The following is a 25,476-nucleotide window of genomic DNA, read 5'->3' as shown; positions in this document are numbered from 1 at the left end:
CCTGCACAGGCATTATGCATGCCTAGTGAGACGGTATAAAACAAATTCTGAACAGAAATGGCTGATTAACACATTGATCAGCTAGGAAATTTCGACAGCTATTTAATGGTTCTGATCTATCATTCCCAGCCTCTGACTAGGGGTTTGGTAGCATAATGGTTATGTTACTGGACTAGTAATCCAGAGGCCTGGACTAATAATCCATGAATTCAAATTCCACCATGGCAACTGGGGAATTTAAATTCAGTTAATTAAATAAAATCTGGAATTAAAAGCTAGTATCAGTAATGGTGAGCATAAGACTACCAGATTGTCATAAAAACATCTGGCTTACTAATGTCCTTTAAGAAAGGAAACCGGCCGTCCTTACCCAGTCTGGCCTATATGAGACTCCAGACCCACAACAATGTGGTTGATTCTTAACTGCCCTCTGAAATGGCCTAGCAAGCTACTCAGTTCAAGAGTGACGCCCACATCCCATGAATGAATCAAGAAAAATACAAGATCATATTAAGTCAACTGTACTTACTTCCCATTCATTTGAATATCTCATCACTATTCCTCGACAATGTCTGTTGTATTCAGCAATTCCCATTTTTGCTACATCTTCAGGCCCTTTTATTCCCAGTGTCTTGTCAATTTCATATTCCTGCACACAATATACAAAGTTTCAAGTTTCAAAAACTGATGTACTTTAGTGACAAATGGCTCAAATTTTCATTTTGTCTACATTTCCAAGTCGTTCCTAAAACATAAAAACAAAAGCGAAGCTATAGATATTTTAAGAACTGTGACAATGTTGTGCAATTCCTTTTAGCTAGTAAAAAAAATTAAGGCAAAATTTATATTTAATCTTAAAAAGGATAAAATTCTGCCCTCAGAATTAGAATCTCCTACTCTGCTTATTGCTCAGTTTTAACTGGGTTGCTGAGGTGCAGAGCAGAGCCAGAATCAGTTAATATTTGTGTAATAAAGATAACACATGTAAATATATTTATACTTCAAGAGCTTATGCAAGAGCTGCCTCTTACTCTCCCAAAATTCCACATTGGAACAACGTAATCTCGTAAAACGTTACCCATTTCTGCAAACCTACCACAGGTAAGCCATGACAATCCCATCCAAATCTCCTCTCCACATTGAATCCACTCTGATGAGCAAATCTCGTCACTATATCCTTTATTGTCCCGGCAAGTATATGGCCATAGTGTGGAAGACCAGTGGCAAAAGGTGGTCCATCATAAAAAGTGTACCTGTCAAGTCCAATAGTAATTATGCATTGAATTAGATTCCTTACCGACGATACAAAAGTGCTCAAAATCATGTAAACTTCCACATAGTGCAAGTACAGCAGCAAAGCCAGCAAATAAAAGACAATTATATGGTACTTTTAATGTAGAAAAAAATCCCAAATCCTTTTAAGGGGGAGGGGAAAGAGAAATAATGAAAAGGAATAAAGTAAAGGACAGCAGGCCATGGTGCAAGAGTTAGGAGGTGACTGAAAGACTGATCAAAAAATTGGGTTTTGAAAAGATTTTTAAAGACGGAGAGAGAAGTAGGTTCAGGGAAGGAATTTGAAAATTCAGCTCCAAGGTGGCTGAAGGCTCTGCTATCGATAGTATGGCTGGGGGGGGGGCAGGGGTGCGGTTGGAATGCACAAAAGGCAAGAGTCGGAGGAACGAAGGGTGTGGGAAGGGCTGTAAGGCTGGAGAATGATCGATAGAGTGGGACGAGATCCTGAACTGATATGAAAACAAGGATAAGGATTTTAAATTGAATTGGGGGACATAGTGTAGGTTAGTGAGAATGGACTTGATGGACAAGCAGGAATTTGTGAGGAACAGAATGTGAGCAGCTGAGACTTGAACAAGTTGGAGTTTATGGTGGATGGAGGACGGGAGAACAGCAAGTCAGACATAAGAAAAACTGACAGGTGATTTAAAAAAAGCATGGATAAAGGTTTCAGTGGGACAATGAGGGTGAGGGTGAGCTTGAGGAAGAGGCAGAGATGGTTGTGAAGATGGAAGTGCAATTTTTGCACTCTTTAAAGCTGCTGCACACAAGAAGTAAAATCTCTCAATTTTACTCTGTAACTATGGTGATAAAATGCCATTTTCTAGATATTTATTTTGTTTAGTGCAGCTAACACACTTCAGAAAAGCTGGATTATCAGTTCAAAATATAGATTGCTTTTAATTGCTGAATACAAACTTAACATTTTAAGAATGTCTCACCTAGGCCGGTTTTTAGCTTGTTTCAGACATTCCTGAAAACAATCCAACTGCTTCCAGATCTGAAGTATCTGCTCTTCCTCTGCAGGGAAGTTGATAGTTTCTGGCACAGGTTGAACCATTCTTTACAATATCTGAATTTGAAAAAGAAGGAAGTTATCTTTCAAACTTAACCAACAAAGTGATTAGTTACCAATTCAGAAAGTTGATACAACTCATCAATGGATCGAAAATAATAATGGTCATATATTTTAATCCACATATATAGATTTCAGATAATTAGCATCCCATTTTACCAAAGAATCTAGAAAAGCTGCTAATCCTAAAATGAGACTCAAGCAATTGAAGGATTCAAGCCAAACAGTTGTGAAGTTATCCAGCAGCAAGGAGACCATAGCCAGAGATACAATATCTAGAAAGGAATACCTATGAAGAACGAGTCTTGTACTGGCTCTAACTAATCTTCATCAGAACAATGCATCTATCAGAAACAATTCACGTGGCTACATAGAAAACATTGTGCTGACGACCAAACTATTGCAATAATTATCAATTGAAAAAGCCCAGAAACATTTTTGTATAAAAGTTTCAATGTTGCTCATTCATTCAACAAGGGTTATAAGGAGTATGTTAGAGAATTACACATCTTTTAGTTATATTAGTTGTAAATTATAGATCAAGCATGTTGAACAGTTCAAGACATAGCTGATGTTTCTCAATCCACATCAATACAATTCTACACCCTACCCCCAATTATCTTCCTTGATCTACTTCTCCACTATCTCAACAGAATGGCCTTTCTTCATGTGTAAACCATGATCACAAGTGTCAGTAGAGGATTTCAACTTGTGGATAGCATATGCTGAGCCCAATCCTCTTCTCTCCAACACCCACTTCTAGCAGCAATTCATTGAACTCTGGTTGAGTTTTTTTTCAGACCAGGACCATCGAAGCACTAACTTTATAATTCATCATTTTAGATTCAGCCATACAGTATCCCTTTCCCTACACATAAATCGCAGTTATAATTGTTAGCTCAATTACTTGCATAAAAAAGGAAATGAATTTTACTTTGTAATTATAACCCCAATTAAAGGAACATGAAATAACAATTAGATTTAAGAAAAAACACTGCATTTTCTTCTCAATCATTATAAAAAGGAGTCCAATGGCTATCTAACCAGTGCTACCACGCTGCACAAGTTCCAGCCACAGCACAGCGACAGGTACAATATGGAGTCAACTGTTTCCCAGTACCACGTGCTACTTAGGAAAATGTCAGACTGGAAATATGTGCAAACATATAGCCCCACTCCCTCAGGTAGTGATGATATAATCAAATACTCTGAGTCACAATAACCCTTACACGGGTTTAGAAAAGCACAGACTTTTGTTATGAAATGTTAATGCTCCCGCTCCAACAAAATTTGGAAAACCAAATGGTGGGTTTGCGTTCTACTGATTTCTATCCTAGCTGCACCACTGATTTAACTGAAAGTTGTTTCTTTGGCAGAATAAGTCTCCCAGGAAATAAATTCAGAGTATCTACACTGATTCCAACTAACCATACACAATTAAGCATTGTTTGCACACTACAAATTTATTGTCTGAATGGATTTACCAGTGTTAACTTAAGTTCTATACAAGATGGGGAAAAATAAGTTACTAGTGTAGTACTCTCTTCACTTTTCAATACTTTTAAAATGACAAACTTTTTTTTTCCCACTGCATATTTTGCTGGCAGACTACAATTGCAGTTCAAATAAGAGACAAGTCAAAGTTGGCACAAGAAAAAGCAGAAAAGTCAGTATAAGATGCAATTATGGTACAGTGTGTGCAAACGCAAACATTACTCGAGTGAGCAGAACTTCAGCTGACCTAGGGTTCAGTTCTCAGTGCCATTATGAGCAGGAAAAGGGACCCAGTGTGACTCAACCTGGAAACTTCTCAATCTCCCCACCTTTAAAACAGGCGCACAAAAAAAAAAACCTATAAAAGTGGGTCAAAAGCAAAATACTTGTCTGGAGTCCTCAACATTGACTCCAGACCCCATGACGTCGCATGGCATCAGGTCAAACATGGGCAAGGAAACCTCCCACTGATTACCACGTATGGCCCTCCTTCAGCAGATGAATCAGTACTCCTCTATGTTCAGCACCACATGGAGGAAGCACTGAGGGTAGTAAGGGCACAGAATGTACTCTGGGTGGGGGACTTCAATGTCCATCAAGACTGGCTCGGTAGCACCATTACTGATCGAGCTGGCCGAGTCCTGAAGGACATAGATGTCAGACAGGGACTGCGGCAGATGGTGAGAGAACCAACACAAGGGAAAAACCTACTTGACCTCGTCCTCACCAATCTACCTGTCGCAGATGCATCGGTCCGTGACTGTATTGGTAGGAGTGACCACCACACAGTCCTTGTGGAAACGAAGTCCCATCTTCACACTGAGTACACCGTCCATCGTGTTGTGTGGCACCACCACCATGCTAAATGAGATAGATTCAAAACAGATCTAGCAGCTTAAAACTGGGCATCCATGAGGTGCTGTGGGCCATCAGCAGCAGCAGAATTGTATTCCACCACAATCTGTAACGTCATGGCCCGGCATATTCCTCACTCTTCTATTACCATCAAGCCAGGGGATCAACTCTGGTTCAATAAGGAATGTAGAAGAGCACGCCAGGAGCAGCACAGGTGTACATAAAAATGAGGTGCCAACCTGGTGAAGCTACAACTCAGGACTACATGCATACTAAAGAGCAGAAGCAGCATGCTATTGACAGAGCTAAGCGACCCCACAACCAATGGATCAGATCAAAGCTCTGCAGTCCTGCCACATCCAGTCATGAATGGTGGTGGACAATTAAACAACTAACGGGAGGAGGAGGCTGCGTGAAAATTCCTATCCTCAACGATGGGAATGCAAAAAGACAAGGCTGAAGCGTTTGCAACCATCTTCAGCCAGAAGTGCCGAGTGGATGATCCATCTCGGCCTCCTCCCGAGATCCCCACCATCACAGAAGCCAGTCTCCAGACAATTCGATTCACTCCACGTGATATCAAGAAATGGCTGAGTGCACGGGATACAGCAAAAGCTATGGGCCCCGACAACATCCCGGCTGTAGTGTTGAAGACTCGTGCTCCAGAACTAGCCGCGCCTCTAGCCAAGCTGTTACAGTACAGCTACAACACTGGCATCTACCCAACAATGTGGAAAATTGCCCAGGCAATCCAATCCAATTTGGCCAATTACCGCCCCATCAGTCTACTCTCAATCATCAGCAAAGTAATGAAAGGTGCAATTGACAATGCTATCAAGCAGCATTTACTCACCAATAACCTGCTCACTGATGCGCAGTTTGGGTTCTGCCAGGACCACTCGGCTCCAGGCCTCATTACAGCCTTGGTCCAAACATGGACAAAAGAGCTGAATTCCAGAGGTGATGTGAGAGTGACTGCCTTTGACATCAAGGAGCCCTAGTAAAATTGAAGTCAATGGGAATCAGGGGAAAAACTCTCCAGTGGCTGCAGTCATACCTAGCACAAAGGAAGATGGTTGTGGTTGTTGGAGGCTCATCATCTCAGCCCCAGGACATCACCGCGGGAGTTCCTCAGGGCAGTGTCCTAGGCCCAACCATCTTCAGCTGCTTCATCAATGACCTTCCCTCCATCATAAGGCCAGAAATGGGGATGTTCTTTTTTTATTATTCGTTCATGGGATGTGGGCGTCGCTGGCAAGGCCAGCAGTTATTGCCCATCCCTAATGATTCACTGATGATTGCACAGTGTTCAGCTCCATTCGCAATCCCTCAGATAATGAAGCAGTCCGTGCCCACATGCAGCAAGACCTGGACAACATCCAGGCTTGGACTGATAAATGGCAAGTAACGTTCACGCCTGGCAAGTGCCAGGCAACGACCATCTCCAACAAGAGAGAGTCTAACCACCTCTCCTTGACATTCAACGGCATTACCATCGCTGAATCCCCAACCATTAAACATCCTGGGGGTCACCACCTGCACATTCCCCTTCAAGTCACCCACCACCATGACTTGGAAATATATCGCCGTTCCTTCATCGTCGCTGGGTCAAAATCCTGGAACTCCCTACCTAACAGCGCTGTGGGAGTAACTCCACTACATGGACTATCGTGGTTCAAGGCAGCACCTTGAACCTTCACAAGGGCAATTAGGGATGGGCAATAAATGCTGGCCTTGCCAGCGATGCCCACATCCCATGAATGAATAAAAAAAATAATGCAGATGATGGAAATCTCAAATAAAAGCAGAAAATGCTGGAAACACTCAGCAGGTTAGGCAGCATCTTTGCAGAGAGAAACAGAGTTAACATTTCAAGTCGATGACCTTTCATCAGAAATACAACAGTGGATACCCAGGAAGGAGGCGGGAGAAAGGGGAAAAATGGCTCCTGGTTGCTAGCCACTTTTCAAGCATAGGGAAGAAAAGAAAACACATTAAAAACGTGGATAAAACTATTTTATTTTCAACATTTTAATTACTTGTAAAGTTGGTCAAAAATGCAATACTTCATGATATGCTTAAATTCAAATTAGTATATCAATCATTTTAAACTGTGGTGCATCAAATCAAACAGAAGATGGCAATTTGGAACAGATTTCAAGAATATTAATAGTAATGAAATTATACAATCAATTCCATATAGGGACTGTTTGTAAAGCTTTCTTTCAGTTTATCACATTTAAAAGCAAGAAGGATATCAATTACCTTTTTTTTTACATAAGAACATAAGAAATAGGAGCAGGTGTAGGCCATACGGCCCCTCGAGCCTGCTCTGCCATTCAATAAGATCCATGGCTGATCTTCGACCTCAACTCCACTTTCCTGTTCAATCCCCATATCCCTTAATTCCCCTAGAGTCCAAAAATCTATCTCAGCCTTGAATATACTCAATGACTCAGCATCCACAGCCCTCTAGGTTAGAGAATTCCAAACATTCACAATGAAGAAATTCCTCCTCATCTCAGTCTTAAATGGCCGATCCCTTATCCTGAGTCTATGCCCCCTACTTCTAGACTCTCCAGCCAGGGGAAACAACCTCTCAGCATCTATCCTGTCAAGCCCCCGCAGAATCTTATAGGTTTCAATGAAATCACCTCTCATTCTTCTAAACTCCAAACAGTATAGGCCCATTCTTCTCAATCTCTCCTCATAGGACAACCCTCTCATCCCAGGAATCAATCGAGTGAACCTTCGTTGCACCGCCTCCAAGGCATGTATATCCTTCCTTAGATAAGGAAGGAGACCAAAATTGTACACAGTATTCCAGGTGAGGTCTTACCAAACTCCTGTACAATTGGAGTAAGACTTCCTTACTCCTGTACTCCAACACCCTTGCAATAAAGGCCAACATGTCATTTGCCTTCCTAATGGCTTGCTCTACCTGCATGCTAACTTTTTGTGTTTCTTGTACCAGGACACCCAAATCTCTCTGAACACCAACATTTAATAGTTTCCCTCGATTTAAAGAATACTCTGTTTTTCTATTCTTCCTACCAAAGTGAATAACCTCACATTATACTCCATCTGCCACTTCTTGCCCACTCACTTCATCTGTCTATATCCCTTTGCAGACTCTGTGTCCTCCTTACAGCTTACTTTTCCACCTAGCTTTGTATCAACAGCAAACTTGGATAAATTACACTCGGTCCCTTCATCTAAGTCATTAATATAGATTGTAAGTAGCTGAGGCCAAGCACCGATCCTTGCGGCACCCCACTAGTTACGTCTGCCAACCTGAAAATGATCCATTACCCCTACTCTCTGTTTTCTGTCCATTGACCAATCCTCTATCCATGCTAACATATTACCCCCAACCCCATGAGCCCTTATCTTGTGTAACCTTGTTTATATTGTCCCTTGTGTACATGGATTTTCAAAAGGTGTTTGATAAACTGCCACATAGTAGGCTTGTTAGCAAAACTTGAGCCTATGGGGTAAAGAGAAGTGGCAGCATGGACACTTTTAAAGGGGGTGCAGGAACAGAGAAACATGGGAGTTCACATACACAAATCTTTGAAGTTGGCAGGACAAGTTGGTAAAGCTGTTAAAAAAGTATGAGAGATCCTTGGCTTAATAGATGCATAGAGTACAAAAGCAAGAAAGTTGTCCTAAAACTTTATAAATCACTGGTTAAACCTCAGCTGAAGTATTGTGTTCAATTCTGGGCACCATACTTTAGGAAGGATGTCAAGGCCTTAGAGAGGGTGCAAAGGAGATTTACCAGAATGATACCAGGGATGAGCGACTTCAGTTATGCAGAGATTAACAGTGTAAAGGGCAAAGAGGAGGAGAAATTCCTGAAATATGTACAAGAGAAATTTTTGGAACAGTGTGTTCCCAGTCCAACTAGGAAGGATCTAGCTCTGGGGAATGAAGTGGGGCAGGTGGAGCATGTTTCAGTTAGGGAACATTTCAGGAACAGTGATCATAATATTAAGTTTAGGATAGTTATGGAAAAGGACAATCAAATGTGAAAATACTTAGCTGGAGGAGGGGTGATTTCAGTGAGTTAAAAAGGGATCTTGCCCAGGTGGATTGGAATCAAAAACTGGCAGGCAAGACAGTAATTGAACAATGGGGGGCCTTCAAGGAGGTGTTGGTTTGAGTACAGAGTAGACACATTCCTACCAAGGGGAGGGGGAAGGCAGGGCATCCAAAGTTAGAGCTCCCTGGATGACTAAAGATATAGAGATTAAAATGAAACAGAAAAATATATACTGTTCATAATGCAGTAGAGAAGCAGGGTGATTACAGAAAGAGCAGAGGAGATCTAAAAAAGGAAATAAGAGGGGCAAAGAGTATGAGAATAGGTTAGCGGCTAACAAAAAAGGGAATCCAAAAGTCTTTTATAAACATTGAAATAGCAAAAGGGTAGTCTAAGGAAGGATGGGACCGATAAGGGACAAACAAGATCTTCTGTGGAGACAGGGGACATGGCTGAGGTACTAAATGAATACTTTGCATCCTTCTTCACTGGAGAAGCGGATACTGCCATTGTAGCAGTAAAGGAGAAGGGAGTAGTGATATTGGATAGGATAAAAATAGATAAAGAGGAGGTACTTACAAGATTAGCAGTACTCAAAGTAGAAGAGTCACCCAGTCCAGATGGGATGCCTATGTTACTGAGGGAAGTAAGGGTGGAAATTGCAGAGACTCTGGCCATAATCTTCCAATCCTCCTTAGATGTGGGGATGGTGCTGGAGATCGGGAGGATTGCAAATGTTACACCCCTGTTCAAAAAGGGGGAGGGGGATAAACTCAGCAATTACAGGCCAGTTCAGCCTAACAGCAGTGGTGGGGAAGCTTTTAAAGACAATAATCCAAGATAAAATTAATTGCCACTTGGAAAAGTATGGGCTGACAATTGAAAGTCAGCGTGGATTTGTTAAAGCAAAATAGTGTTCGACTAACTTGATTGAGTTCTTTGATGAAGTAACAGAGGGTTGATGAAGGTAGTGAGGTTGATGGTGTGTACACGGACTTTCAAAAGGTATTTGATAAAGTACCACATAATAGACTTGTTAGCAAAATTAAAGCTCATGGGTTTGAAGAGACAGCAGCAGCATGGATACAAAATTGGCTAAGGGACAGAGAGTAGTGGTGAATGGTTGTTTTTCAGACTGGATGGAAGTATACAGTGGTGTTCCCCAGGGGCCAGTATTAGGACCACTGCTCTTTTTGATATTTATTAATGACCTGGACTTGGGTATAGAGGGCATAATTTCTAAGTTTAAAGATGACACGAAACTCAGAAATGTAGTAAACAATGTGGAGGATAGTAACAGACTTCAGGAGGACACAGACAGACTGGTGAAATGGGCAGAAACATGGCAGATGAAATTTAACACAGAAGTGTGAAGTGATACATTTTGGTAGGAAGAATGAGGAAAGGCAATATAAATGAAATGGCACAATTTTAAAGCGGGTGCAGGAACAGAGAGAACCGGGGGTGCACATACACAAATCTTTGAAGGTGGCAGGAGTTGAGAAAGCTTAAAAAAAAGCATATGGGATCCTGGGCTTCATTAATAGAGGAATAGAATACAAAAGCAATAAAGTTATGCTAAACCTTCATCAAACTCTGGTTAGACCTCAGTTGGAGTACTGTGTTTCATGCTGGGCACCAAACTTTAGGAAGAATGTGAAGGCCTTACACAGGGTGCAGAAGAGATTTACTAGAATGGTGCCAGGGATGAGGGACTTCAGTTATGTGGAGAGACTGGAGAAGCAGTGGTTGTTCTCCTTAGAACAGAGATGGTTAAGGGGAGATTTGATAGAGGTGTTCAAAATCATGAAGGGTTTTGACAGAATAATTAAGGAGAATCCGTTTCCAGTGGCAGAAGGCTCAGTAACCAGAGGACACAGGTTTAAAGGTGATCAGCAAAAGAGCCAGAAGCGCATGAGGAAACATTTCTATATGCAGCGAGTTGCAATGCATTGCCTGAAAGAGTGGTGGAAGCAGATTCAATAGTCACTTTCAGAAGGGAAATGGATGTATACTTAAAGTAAAAATTTGTGCGGCTACGGGGAAAGAGCAGGGAAGTGGAACTAATTAGATAGCTCTTTCAAAGAGCCGGTACAGGCACAATGGGCAGAATGGCCTCCTTCTGTGCTGCGAGATTCTATGCGGAGCAAGAGTAGACTAAGACAGAAGACCCATCAACACCACTTCCCCCTTTTTCTTTAACAATGTGCTGCCAACCCTTATTGCGGTTATTTGGGCAATGCCCTGGATTTTCTAAAGCCTCAAATGCAGTTCTTGGGACTGGGATGCCACCACAAGCAGAAGTTAATTCCATTAAATTCTTGGTTACAGGCAGGGATGCCGTATGCTGGTAATTTCAAGAGAGAAGTGTATGCCCATTTTTCAGTCACTCGCAGAATGGTGCTGCTAATTGAAGGGCCCATCCTCAACACCACTCCAGAGTGCTGCCACTAATGGAAGAGATCCAGCCTCTGCATACTATGTGCAAAACTCTGAGAAGTTCGCATCTACAGTATAGACAAGAGGCAGCACTGAGGGAAAGGTGCTGCAAAGATAGGGGTGGGGCAAATGGAATGCATCAAAGCAGAGAGAAAAACAGATGGCAATGAGGAGGAGAGGAAAGGGGAAAATGGATGTTAATAAAAGGGGAAAGGTGAAAGGGTAGGAGTAGTGCTTTGTGGATGAAGAGAAAGTAGAGTGCTAGCGTTGACTGGGCAGAGGAAAAATGTCAGCTTGAACTTGACTCAGACAGGCGGTAGAAGAATATGCCAGTTTAAATGAGGAAGTGAAAGAGTACCAGTTTGAACTGGATTTGGGGGGGTAGGGAGGAGAAGAGAGAGCATCAGGCATCAGCTTGGATGGGGGTGGATGAGTTCCAGGTTGAAAAGTGAGGCAAGAAATGCAGCAGTACCATTTAGAAATGACAGCACAGGCACGATGAGCCCAATGGCCTCCTTCTGGGCTGGAAGTAAGATTCTATGAGTTGGAGGAGAGAGAATCTCTGTGAAAGAGCAGAGAGTTGGGTCGGAGGCATCTCTGCACTGGAGCAAGAGCAGTGGATATGGGAACATGACCATTGATGTACCTTTTGTGGGCCGGAGGGGCTGGAAATTATGGTCGAGTTGATCTTATGAAAACGGAATCATCATTTTGTGTTACCTCATTTTAAAAAGAAAATCAAAAATCTACCAGCAGTGGAGGATAAAAAATTCTTAAATTGAACCAGAATACATCATTTTTAATGTAAAGTTTTTCTTAGGACCTCGAAGAAATGCACTATAACTGTATGCCTTCAACCTTTGAATTTCCCCTTCAAGCTTTCATAGTTCAGTTCCCCCTTCCAACATGAGTGAAGGAATGTTTGGAATCCCTATTAATTAAAGTCAAAAAGCCTGTTTAAATACTTGGGAGGCAGCAGTGAAGCAGCAGCAGCGTGCGTTTTTAAAAAATTCATTGATGGAATGAGGGCACCGCTGGCAAGGCCAGCATTTATTGCCCATCCCTAAATACCTGAGAAGGTGGTGGTGAGCCGCTGTCTTGAACCGCTGCAGTCCGTGTTGTGTGGCTTTTATATAGCACCTTTAACATGAAGAAACACGCAACGGCATATCACAAATAAGTGCAAGGAAATCAATGCGAAGCCAGGAGGAAAATATTAGGAGGGGTGACCGACAGCTTGGTTGAAGAGATGTGTTTTGAGGAAGATTTTTTTTTAAAAGGTGAAGTTTAGGGAGGAAGTTCCAGGCTTCAGGATTGCAACAGTTCGGTTGTCTTCCACTAATGGTGAGAGGATGCGTGTTAGGCAATATAGGACTGGAAGAGAGAGAGAGTTGTGTCAAGTGGAGGGCCAAAGGCAAGGAAATTGGGAATTTGAGAAGGAGCTTGGGGGAAGGGTGTTTTTTATGGGTAGATGTGAGAATAGTGGAATTAGAAGAGGGTACAAGGATGAGTGCGCTCAGGAGATTAAGTTGTTAGAGTCTGCCTGCTCAGTGATCAAAATCCCTATTCTACACAGCCCTTGAAAGATGACAAGGTCAAGAGGCATGCAAGGATGTGGGTGAGGAGTTTATGTGAAAGCCAAGATTGAGGAAGAGAATAAGAGCAGTGAAGTCAGAGGAATGGGGGCTAGAACAGTTGATGTGTAGGTTGAAATCACCTAGGATAGGTGCAGAGACTGATGGAAGACAGAAGGTGGGGGGAAACATCTCAGTAAGGATGTCAATGTGCAGCAAAGAGGAGAAAATAGTTTGCACAGCCATCTGAGATGAGAAGCCTGGTTCCAGGTCTATAGAGATGGAGGTAGGTGATGGGGAGCTGTCAGAGGATCAAGAATTGGTGAATGCACCAGCACGGGTTTATAAAAGTCTAGTCAATTTAGAAAGCTGGAAGAGTGGATAACTGACCAGGTGCCAACAGACATTGCAGAGAAGAGAATTATCCAGTAAATCAGCAGAGAAGAGCAATGCAGTGAAGGAGTGGAGCAAAGCCCAGGAAACAAGAAGCAGGTCTACCCCAGGACTCAGAAGAACAGAGTGCAACTGCGGAGAACCAGGGCACCAATGGAAGAGCAGGATTGATCGAGGACATTGCAGTGGAGCAGCATGAAGCGCACAAGATCAAAAGCAGTGTTCAGCACAAGATAACCAGCAACGTATGAGGACCGCACAGTGATGTACAGCAATCCACAATATCTAGGGAGCAAAGGACTACAGTCAGCAATCAGTGGGTTTCTGGGTCAAAAATTGATGTCAGCTAAAACAGAGAAGAGCTTAGACAGGTAAACAGTGGAGGCAGCTGTACATTGATTCTTTATAGATAGGGTCAGCAAGGCAGAGGGAGGTCAGGGGCAAAAGGAACTATGGACATTTCCAGCACAGAAAGAGGCCACCATGCGTCTAGTGGCTCTCTGCTACTTCCGCTCCCCTGCACTTTCCCCATCGACTTACATCTTCATCTACTCTTCCCCTAAAAAGAACCAATAGAGTCTGCTTCAATTACTCAAGTAGCCAAGCCAGCAGCAACAAACCAAGGAGATGGAGGCACAGCACAACTAGCATACACAGGTGCAGGAACAGTAAAGCAGCAGCAGCAGACTTCAGAACCTAAAGAGAGTCAGCAGCCACAGGTGCAAGTGAAGCAATAGCAAGCGTGGAATCTTGGTCAGCCAAGAAGCAAGAGCACCAGCTGATTGAATCCAGCAATGCAGCAGCAAGGAACATGAATATCAGACTGGCAAAAAGGGAAGCACCAGGAGTAGATAGGAGCAAGCCTCAATCCAAGGTCTGGAGATAGCAGTAGCAAAGCAGAGCAAAGATGGGTTTTAAACTTTTCACCCAAGATCCACAGGTGAACCTAACAGAAGGTTGGCAGGGGTGGGGGGGCGGTGAAGAAAGGAGGTAGTATCAAAGTTGGGAAAGCAGTAAACTTGATCTAGTTCTGAAACTTGCACAAAGCTTAAACATTTCACTGGTTTACATTGGAATGGTGGTGATGGACTATGGAGGGAGCTGGGAGAAGAAGGGACTATAGCCATTCTTCCTGAAGCAGTTGGTCAGCTTCTGCTAGTTTTCTAATTGGCACATGTGCTTCGTGAGGTCACCAACTTCAAAATTGAGAGGCGGGCACATCCCTCCTGGTGTCCAAATGTAGCAGTCTCATGGGTTATTCAGTTGTTGATGACTGCAGGCTCTAAATTCATCAGGTGTACTCCACTTCTCTCTAAGCAAGTTTTCTCTAGTAGTTTTTAAATAAGTGCAGTATTTGGTGCATTTTGGAGAATGCCCATTTCTACAGCTACCACAAAAGAATGTAATACATTGTACTACAAAATGCACCAAGAAGTCATCAAAAATGTTGTTTCTGGGGTAGCATAACCCCAGGCCCTTCCCCTGATGTATAGTATAGCCACTTGTAAAACTCTCATTACAGCTGGGCTTAGTGGTAATAATCTCCCCTCAGTCAGAAGGGTGTGGGTTCAAGCCCCACTGCAGGACTTAAGCACGTAATCGGAACCGACATCAGTGCAGTACCGAGGGAGTCCCAAGTTGTCATTCGGATGCAGCATTAAACAAAACCTCATCTCCCTTTTAGGTGGATGCAAAGAATCCAGTAACACTTTCTTTTTGATGCAGAGGAGCAGGGAATTCTTCCAGCATCCAGGCTGCCATTTGCCCTCAACTAACAAATTGGCTGTTGTGTTCACCCCCAAACCACATCACTGCACTTCACTACGAGTCATTCCTCAGTTGTGAAACACTTTGACGGGAGGGAGGGAGTCAGTCAGTCAGTCAGTGCATTAGCAGCAGGAATGTTGGATTTAAAAAAAAAGAAAGCCCACCAATATCAGTTTACCAAAACATTTTTCCATGAAACTTTTAAGAGTTAAATACAAGTGGATTCAAATAAGACAGTTTAATGAGCACATCCCTTACATTACTTTATTTTCACAGGCTGCAGTTAACAAAAAAGCTATGCAGAACAAACCATGTTACTACTCAAAATGGAACTTATCATAGAATAGTACCAGGCATGAGGGACTTCAGTTATATGGATAGACTGGAGAAGCTGGGGTTGTTCTCCTTAGAGCAGAGAAGGTTAAGAGGAGATTTGATAGAGGTGCTCAAAATCATGAAGGATCGAGACAGAGTAGAGAGAGAGAAACTGTTCCCATTGGCAGAAGGGTTGAGAACCAGAGAACACAAATTTAAAGGCAATTGGCAAAAGAACCAAAGGCAACATGAGGAAAAACTTTTTGTAAAAAAAACACAGCAAGTGGTTACAATCTGGAATGCACATCATAGGTAGTGGAGGCAGATTCAATCATGGCTTTCAAAAGGGAATTAGATAAGTACTTGAAGGAAAAAAAATTGCAGGGCTATGGGGAAAAGAGCAGGGGAGTGGAACTAGCTGGATTGCTCTTGCAGAGCACCAGCATGGGCTCAACAGGCCAAATGGCCTCCTTCTGTGCTGTGACTATTCTATATGAACATGTTATTTCAGAAAACACAAAGCATTACAACATCTCACACTAAAAAAGTCACTTGCATAACAAATGACAATATATGAAAATACACAATAAAAACAGAAAATGCTGGAGAAGCTCAGCAAGTCAGGCAGCATGAGAAGAAACAGTTAACATTTCAGGTCAAACACCTTGCATCAGAACTGCATATGAAAAGATGCAGTTAGATAAATGTTTCCAAACTAACCAGTTTGATACTACTTAAATACAACCTAAAAATGGTTGTACGAGATTTAGATTATAATCTTGAAACTACACACTTTTTGTGTAATTGTACTTTTGTGTTTAAGAATTGCAGTTAGACATAGTTGATAATTCCCATTTTTCCATCCAGCTGATGCGTGTCTTCTGGGTCTGTAGAATGCAGTATTAAACATGCATGTAGCAGCAGTATTATAGGATGATGCAATAATAACTGGAGCGGTCCACACCCCCACGTAATAGATTTTACAACCTAGAAATATGAAGTAAGATACTTGGAATACACTACAGATCCATCAGCAACTGAAAAGCGATTAAAGTTTCGAGTAGAGAGTTTTGACGAATGGTCAACACTCCAATCGAGAACTTATCTTTTCACAAGCTAACGAACCTTCTTCGCCCGACATCATCAGGACACATATTGCGGACAGCACGAAACACGACAGTAAGCCGGCTCCCGCTGCCTTGGCAGCGCATACCTACGGCCAGACAACCGCGGCGGGAGGGAGCGCCTCCCTGCCCGGCTCTTCCGTTGGAAGGCATTTCGCTTCACACACGGAGAAGGGCCTGCGATGAACCGGCGGGAAGTCAAACCCCACCACCCAGCTCCGCGCACCCTTCACAGGACATGCCTTCCCGGTCACAGCCAGCACCTCGCTAACCCGCAAACGGGCCCCCCCCCTCGAACCCACATTGTTCCCGCGGCCCACAGCCTCACTCACCGGCTTTTCCGATCGAATCCACAACCGCACAAGCCCCCCCCCGCTCCACGATCCAGCCAATCGTCAGCGTCCCAACAACAAACTCTCCTCCCATTGGTTTCTTTCAGGAACTAAGCAGTGGGCGTATTCCAGTGTACTCGTTTCCTATTGGTTTGTTTTCTATATGGTCATTTGCACCGTCTGTCTGGCCTGCGGGTCGTGTCTTTCCTCGTGTTCCGTGCCAGTTCCTGGATGTCTGAGGCTGACGTAGAATTTACAGCACAGAAATAGGCCATTCGGCCCAATAGTGTTTATGCTCCCACCTTAATTCATTCTAAACCTATCCACATATCCTTCTATTCCTTTCTCCCTCATGTGCTTATCCAGCTTCCCCTTAAATGCATCTATGCTATTCACCTCAACCATTCCATGTGGTACAAGTTTTACATTCTCAGCACTCTCTGGGTAAAGAAGTTTCTCCTGAATTCCTTGTTGGACTTATTAATGACTATCTTATGTTTATGCTTATCATTACTTCAGCTGTTCTGCTGTTGACTGGTTGCTGCCCACAGGCTCGCTTCTGTCTGCTGCCCAGTGCATACCTGTGATGTGGAGGTGCCGGTGATGGACTGGGGTGGACAAATGTAAGGAATCTTACAACACCAGGTTATAGTCCAACAGTTTTATTTGAAAATCACAAGCTTTCGGAAGGAGGAAGCCTCCGAAAGCTTGTGATTTTCAAATAAAACTGTTGGACTATAACCTGGTGTTGTAAGATTCCTTACATCAGTGCATACCTGTCAGCCTAGAAACTACCAAAAGCTGACCAACAGCTTGTTACTGGCTGACAGTTGAAAATGGCCCTGAGTACCAGCTTCGTGACAGGTGAAGAAGTTGATTGCACTGAAACTGGTGGGATATGGGCAGGTTGTAACATAAACGACATGGATACTTAATATTTGATCATTTTTATTGTAAAAAATACGATTTCTCGACCAAATCATAATAACATATCTCATGCTGCAAAGCTTCAGGCACTTGGCTAAAAAGCGAAGCGCAGGCCTTATATGTGAGAATACAAAGGGAACCAGCATTCCACAGGAAATGATATGCCCGACAGTAGGCCATCAGGCAAAGAGTGATCGGGAATATTGCAGAGACAATAGAGGTGTGAAACAGACACATTGTAGGCCAATTGTCAGAAACCTAACAAAACGTCCCAAGTCATAAGCAAAGACTCAGGACCTGGATACAGACTAATCCTTTTATGGTAATCAAAAGTAAAATACTGTGGATGCTGGAAATTTGAAATAAAAACAGAAAATGCTGGAGAAGCTCAGCAAGTGAGGCAGCTTCTGTGGAGAAAGATACAGAGTTAACAGTTCAGGTCGAAGACCTTTCGTCAGAACTGGAAGATATTAGAAGAGTTGAAGTTATTCAGCAAGGAAAGAGCCAGGGAAAGGTAGGGGGAGGGAGGGAGGGGTGGGACAGGAAGGAATGAACAAAAGGGAAGGTCTATGATAGGGTGGAGGGCAGGAGTGATTAAATGACAAAAGGGATGATGGTGCAAGGCAACGAAGGTGGTAATGGGACAGGTTAAGAAACAAAAGATTGGTCAGGAATGGCTGTAAATGACAGCAGCAAAACCATTACCTGCACTGTAAAGTGTTTACAACTTTCCGGACTCAACATTGATTTCAATAACTTCAGATCATAACCACTGCTCCCATTTTTTCAGACAGCAAGTGCCGGTAATGGGCACCCTCTGTGGGGAGATGTCCAAGACAGATGACATCATGGGACTAATGTCATTAAGCTACCAAAAGTAACTATGCTTCAGAAAGATATATAAACTGGGGCACTGTCCCACTACAGTTAGAAGCAGCTTCTGGGGATGACGGAGATCCACACACTCTACAAGCCAGGTCTGATCAGCTTGAATCTTCCTAGGGACAGGTTATACCATCCTTGTTTATTTGATATAACTGTATTAGAACGTTGTTATATAAATACTTCTTGTTTGGTATAACTGCATTAGAATGCTGTTCTTGTGTCTACAACAAAGCTTGCATGTTCGGTCACACTCGGGCCCGAATCATTGTGGAAGTTATTATTAAGAAGGATTAACAACCCTTGGTAACATTAATAATAGCATATTTCCAACATTTCTGGCGTCCCTGAGTGGGCTCGAGTTTTAAGTAATTGTAATACGTGACATTTATTATAAAATGACTCTGTGGTAAATTAGATGTCTGAGAGGAGTGTACGGTTGTAGACTATTCCTCTGGAGGAGTGTATGATAGGAACCAAAAAGCAGTGACCGATTTCTCGGTAGAGATATAGAAAAAAAATCTCTACGGAAACCATGGCAAAGATGCAAAATGGTTTGGTTTCGACACCTCAGAAATATGTTGATGGTAAATTAGGGTTATGTAGAACCCTGGTAAAAGATATTGATAGTATAGAAGACTTGGAGGTCTTGGTAAGGACCCTCACTAAGGAAAGGAAACTTAAGAAAGGTAGTTGGAAAGCTGTATTCTTACTGTGGCAAACTCTACAGATAAGCAAGTTGAAGTCAGAATCGAGTAAACATGAAGTAGAAGCAGAAAAAAGTCAGAAATTACTAGCCGACAAAACACTGTGTTGCGTAACTCTGACGGGGGCGTCAGTATCCTGGTTGCAGATAGATAGTAGCTACAAGACACAAAAAATGGGAGAATACCAGGCAGCCCTAAACGAAAAAATGGAACTAGTGGAGAAACTCGAGGTAAAAGTGGAGGAATTAGGGTCCGCGCTGTGAGGGGTGCTTAGTCAGAATCAAGAAAATCAGCGTAAGGCTGATAAACAGGGCAATCACAAGTAATGTCAAAAAGAGATTAGTGAATTAAAAGAGCAATTGAAACAACATAAGGGTACAATGTTTGCAGTAACCAAAAGGCAAATTAGTACTGATAATAGTGGGAGTGGGTCCCCTTGGGAAGAGATAAACTATACAGATTTGACTGAAGCAGCCTATGAGTATGAGAACAGGCAGGGGAAAGAAAGAGAGAGGGAGCCACTGAATGAGGAAGAAACTGGCCGAGGTCCCAAGGCTAGTATGATGCCGATCAAGGCACTTTAAGTTGAGTGGGACAGGGAGCCCATAGAGGAAATGACCATCCCATACGATAGCCGACAGTTTAAAGAGATGGCGCACGACATCCCGATAATAAAGGTCAGAGAGGATCCTGGGACCAGCCTGGCTATGATCGAGCAAGCCTTCGATCTACATGAATGTGATAACAAGGAAAGGATAAAGTTATTACTTCATGTATGTTACCCCAAGGTATGTAAGGCACTACCAGGAGACCTTAAAAATGGGAAAGATAACTGGGAGGAAGCTAGAAGGATAGTATGGAAAACCAGAGGGCATGGAACAGATTCAAACCGGACAACCTTGAAAGGGTTACTAGAATGTAGGCAGGAAAATAATGAAAACCCACAGGCTTTTGCAGACAGGTTATGGAACCATTATAAAGGTGCCTTCCTGGACTACCCCGGCACAAGACAGTGGGTCCAGTATCTCCTAGGAGCATTAAATGATAAATAGGGGACCATTAATGACATTTATGATCCCATGGTAGCAGCCCATGATGCGGCATGGGTGGTGGGGTGGATGAACCGCAAATGGGAACACTTTCAGGCAAGGGCGGCCAAGATACATGCGGTACAACTCCAGAGAGACCCAACAGCCCCACCCTGGAGGAACGAGGGAAGATCCCAGTACCAACCTGCCCCATAAGCCCCGACCAGGGACCGGTCAGGACTAGAATGTTGGTGTTGCGGTCAGGCAAGTCATTTCTCCCGGCAATGTCCCAAGAAAGTGGCGGGCGCAGCTTGCCCAAACAGAAATAGTAAGGAAGGGGAGTCAGAGATAGAAATTGAGGAAAAAGGTGGAACAACTGGAAAAGCATATGGGTAATTCAGGAAAAGGGGGCCAGGTAGATAGCACCCAGCCGTTCAATACGAATGATCACGGCCAGCATACAATTTGACAATCCTCGGTCTCACCAGTTGAGGGATCCGTTAGTCAATTACATATGGACCCCCACGGTAGATCCCATGTAGACACATGGGTAGGAGGCCCAGAGTAATTCTAGTCGACACCGGGGCATCTCACGCGTGCCTGTGGGGTGACCTACCACAACAGTTTGGTTTTAAGGGATTTATAGCATTAGAAGGATTTGGAGGAGGTGGAGAGAAAGGGGAAATAGTGGAAACAGGCCTAACTGTAGGAAGTATGATGACACGTCACAATATAGTGCGCTCCCTGGTTAAGCAGGGCATACTGCACAAAATGGCCAGTACTCTGGCCAGTCAGAAAACCTGACGGTTCATGGCGTTTGACCATAGATTACATGGAAGTTCCTACCCCATTACATATGGAAATTGTCCGGTGGACTCATACGTCCAGCGAACATCAGAAAGGAGATGGCCTGATTCAGAAGCTACTCCAGAATATGTGGTAGCCCGCAATGGGCGACGTTGTTGGGGAAGTGGTAAAACAATGTATCACTTGTGCCCAATATAACCCCGGTCCAAAAATTAAAATTCCATTCGGACATATTAAAACCACATCAGGGCCATGGAAATGTCTGCAGTTTGACTACATTGGGCCCTTGCTTTGCACGGCGTGAAAAAAGGAATATGCCCTGGTAGTGGTAGACTGTTTCTCGAAATGGATAGAGGCCTTCCCAGTGGTAAGAAATACCGCCTCTCAAACAGCGAAGGTCTTGATTGAACATGTATTCACCCGGTGGGGGTTGCCAGTTAAAGGAACCCATTTCACTGGGAAAGTTATGCAAGAAACACTCCGATTATTAGGAATCCAGCAGTGATTCCACATTCCATATAATCCTGAAGCGGCAGGAATAGTGGAATGAATGAATCAAACCATAAAGAATAGATTAGCCAAGTCCTTCTCCGATTCAGGAAAACAATGGGATAGCTTACTACACCTCCTCCTAATGGCCATTCAAGGCACCCCTTCTAAAAGCACAGGGTATAGCCTGTTCGAAATAGCCCGTAGAAAGATGTGCCTCTGTGAAGTGTTGATGGCAGGTCATTTATCAGGACCTCAGTTAGGGGGTGTAAAATGGACACCCGGATGCAGCAGTTACAACAGCACATACAACAAGTGCAACTATTGGCGACCCAAAATATGGGACATGCCTGAGTAGGCCCACTGGGCCAGACTCAAACTATCTCAGAAGGTGGAGATGCCGGTGATGGACTGGGGTTGACAATTGTAAACAATTTTACAACACCAAGTTATAGTCCAGCAATTTAAATTGCTGGACTATAACTTGGTGTTGTAAAATTGTTTACAAATATCTCAGAAGGGTATGAGATAGGCAACCAAGTGATGGTCCGCTTTAACAGGTGTGAGGGAAAATGGAAACCAAAATTTGAAGGCCTGTATCCCATTATCGACAAATTGCGTCCACAGGTATACAAAATATATTGTGAAGGACCTACCCGTCAATCCCACGATCACTAGCTTCATTCAAATCAGCTACAAAGGTACAATGGCCCCGAACATAAGGGTAGTGTGACCAGCGTAAGACTTACAACAATAGAGAGTGCAGATGACTGGTAGCCATACCCCAATCCTATGAACATAACAAATATGGAGCTTCGAGCTCGACCTAGCGCGAAACCACAGTGGCTTGCCTCAGGCGAATATGTCTGTAATGTGACGCCCCCTCAATGGAGACTAAGGAGGAAGGATAAGAGGGTGTTGATTAGTCTGCAATTCAGTAAACAGTAAATTTGCTGATAGCTTAACATCAAGAATGATACAAATGTTTAAAAAGCTGCAGTATTTCTTTCGTTTAAAAATCTCTTTTTTAAAACATGTCTGTGTGATGTTTTCGATGTCAGCTCCACCCTCTTTTTGGTGTCGGCTCCGCCCTCTTTTCTTCCCACAGCGCTAAAAGCAGTTTAACCCTCCATGGTCTTGTCTTTCATGACAGGATTTTAAAAGCATTCTTGCTACAAGTGTATAAAAGATGATCATTTCAAATTAAATTTTAGGAAAACTTTTGCGCTTTACATGGATACAAAGCAATGTTTTATTAATTTGGTCATGGCAAGTCATATGCCAAACGCTTGTCATGTAAATAAATAAATAATGCTATCAGATATTCACCAAGAGCATATATTACATCTTGCAGGTATATTAAGGTTGGATAATGAACGTTTTGGTGACCTGTCGTGTTGGGATGCGTCTTGCCCCTCGGTGAAGCTGAACACCTTCGGAATGACTGGCACTGTGTCGTTATGAGTTATACTACCAATGAGACCAGGTCATGGTCAACACGGGATTTTTTGGCACATGCACCTGCAGGGAAAGGGCTTCGATTGACATATTCGTGTATCGGCGAGGGAAAAGAACCAGCTACTATAAAGTGGTATCAGATGAATATGAACACCAGTAAGGACAGTGACATAGTGCCTTTTGGCATGCCCTCCATGGGGGACACCAAAGACACCTTTGCATTCCTTAATGGGTACAGGCAACAACAAGCACTCTGAATTTGCCTCAGGTCTGGAAGCGACATGCCGATTGCTATGGGTGCCTACTCAGAGAAGAAACCAGAATGCTGTCATCCTGGTCCTTCTGCTTTAAAATAATCGAAAATGCAAAGTTGTCAGAAGCAACTGCCCATTCGGTGCCCAGTTGTGGACAATGGTCCAAGCAATGGTTTAGTGGTTTTCAGTACATATCAGACCCCGAACAATGATGTGAGATTTGACATCTTCCCTGTTCTGTTTAATTTTTCAAAAGTTGCTCTGTTACCAGGTTTGTGTAATTAAACTTAAGAGAGATTCTACCAACAGATGTTGTCTAAGAAACTTAGACAATTTATGGAGAGAAACTCAGGTCAGGACATAGACAAAGTCCCAAGGAATAACCCCACACCCCCCAGCAGACAGAAAACGAGAAGTGGCTGAATGGTTGGGTATAGGGGTTATAACAGGAACGGCCGCTTGGAACAGGATAGACATGGAGAACATGTGGGAATGTGATGAAGCCATGCGAAAGCAATTAAAAGGCGTTATGAAAGAGAGAATAGGGTAGTGGCAGGATCATTGTAGGAACAGCAACATTTTAGTGTCTCCGAAGAAGATGGTCGACAACTTTCGATAGACTCAGGAAAAAGTTAATACAATGATCCACGAAATGGAGGCATCTAAGATTCAGATCTCCAAAGGAATCATGTGCAGCATGTATGGCAGGTTTATGCTGTCTCAGGTACAGGGAGGATTGGAAGACATTGAGGAAAATCGCATCCCTTCTTTTATAACGGACAAACAGCTAGATAAATGGACTGGGGAGAATGGAGGAAACCATTGTAATATCAGGCGCCTGGGATCTGTATACCCAGTGAAACACTCCTGTGAAGACAGAAAAGACGGTCACGTTTTTGCGGTTACTATGGCCATTCCACGCCTTTCACCCGATCAGAAGGCTTCAGAGGTCTTCAAGGTGGAGTCCATAGGCATCCTTGAAGGTGACATACATAAAGAATTTGTTATCTATCCAAAGGTATTGACAAAGGATGGTGAAACCTGGGTGGCACCAGATTTATCTTACTGCATTCAGATCAAGGGCACATGTACATGTTGGTGCGATGTCATCCAGAACAGTGTCCCAGCTTGTGGTTTCAGCCTAGATGAGCACTCCCCTAACTGTACTGTTAGTATCAGAAGATGGAAATCGGAACAGGCAAAACATGGATACATGGGAAGGGGGCGTTACTGCGTAGACTGTGTACTAACTCCATCGTTTTGCTTTACCCCTGAGTTACCCATGAGAGTTGCAAGTTCAGTCCTGATCCCTGTGAACATTCACAATGCTACGGAAATTCAGGTGGCAATCGATTTAAGAGAAGCTCAGAAGGTGATTATACAAAATTTGGACATCCGATTCCACCACTGTCACTGAATCTTAAAACTATACTCGACCGGACGTTCACCTCAGTGCATCACCTAATTGACCTGCAACAACAAAATGCGGCCATAGAAAGCGATATAGGATAGCTCGGGGAACCTAAACGGTGGGGAATAGTATATAACGTAGGACAACATCCTTGGGCCAAAATTCTCTCACGGATTTTAATCCTTGCTCAGTTTGTTCTGACTATAATTGTTATTATAATGTTTTGTGTCGTATTTTCAATGTATAAAAAGCTGAAGACACAAATTTCTCTGTCCATCCGTGGACAAGAATGGTGGTACAACTATTAGTTATTTTTCAATGCTGTGTATTGTGGCTAGTAATTATGTTGTGCATATTGATTGGGCGGGCGCTTATTGACAAACGGGGCCCGCTGAAGCAATATGCATGTGTTTATGTGAACATAAAATTGATAAAATGTAAACCCAAGGTGATCTTAGGTAAAAGCAAGATAAACATTAAAGGGGGAAGTAAGGTGAAATATGACCCAGAGTGGTTGCACTCAGGGTCAAAAGGAGGGAGATGTAAGAAATACGATTTCTGGACCAAATCATAATTTGCAATGTCTGTCTGGCCTCTGGGTTGTGGCTTTCCTCGTGTTCCGCGCTGGTTCCTATATGTGTGATGCTGACATAGAATTTACAGCACAGAAACAGGCCATTGGGCCCAACAATGTTTATGCTCCACACGACCCTCCTCCCACTTTAATTCATCTAACCCTATCCGCATAGCCTCCTATTCCTTTCTCCCTTATGTGCTTATCTAGCTTCCCCTTAAATGCATCAATGC

At 43.1% G+C, this 25,476-nt stretch overlaps 1 protein-coding gene across 4 annotated transcripts in view; it reads right to left on the bottom strand.

Moving 5' to 3' along the window:
- Positions 1–16,772, bottom strand: part of iars1 (isoleucyl-tRNA synthetase 1) — a 180,739-nt gene extending 163,967 nt beyond the window's left edge. For 3 of the 4 annotated variants that reach the window (XM_067998627.1, XM_067998629.1, XM_067998630.1), the window contains exons 1-4: positions 16,707–16,772; positions 2,235–2,365; positions 1,097–1,253; positions 530–649 (exon numbers count right to left, since the gene is read on the bottom strand). In XM_067998627.1, coding sequence (XP_067854728.1) covers positions 530–649; positions 1,097–1,253; positions 2,235–2,353 — 396 coding nt within the window. In that variant the 5' untranslated portion in view covers positions 2,354–2,365; positions 16,707–16,772. Of the gene's footprint in view, positions 1–529; positions 650–1,096; positions 1,254–2,234; positions 2,366–5,570; positions 5,591–16,706 lie in introns of those variants that run through there. The other variant, XM_067998628.1, reaches the window with a different exon arrangement.
- Positions 16,773–25,476: the final 8,704 nt, after the last annotated feature.

Source organism: Heptranchias perlo, chromosome 17, assembly GCF_035084215.1.
Source record: "Heptranchias perlo isolate sHepPer1 chromosome 17, sHepPer1.hap1, whole genome shotgun sequence".
In the NCBI taxonomy this organism is placed as follows: Eukaryota; Metazoa; Chordata; class Chondrichthyes; order Hexanchiformes; family Hexanchidae; genus Heptranchias; species Heptranchias perlo.
The sequence above is the reverse complement of the archived record's forward strand: the minus strand, read 5'-3'. Positions and strand labels throughout refer to the sequence as shown.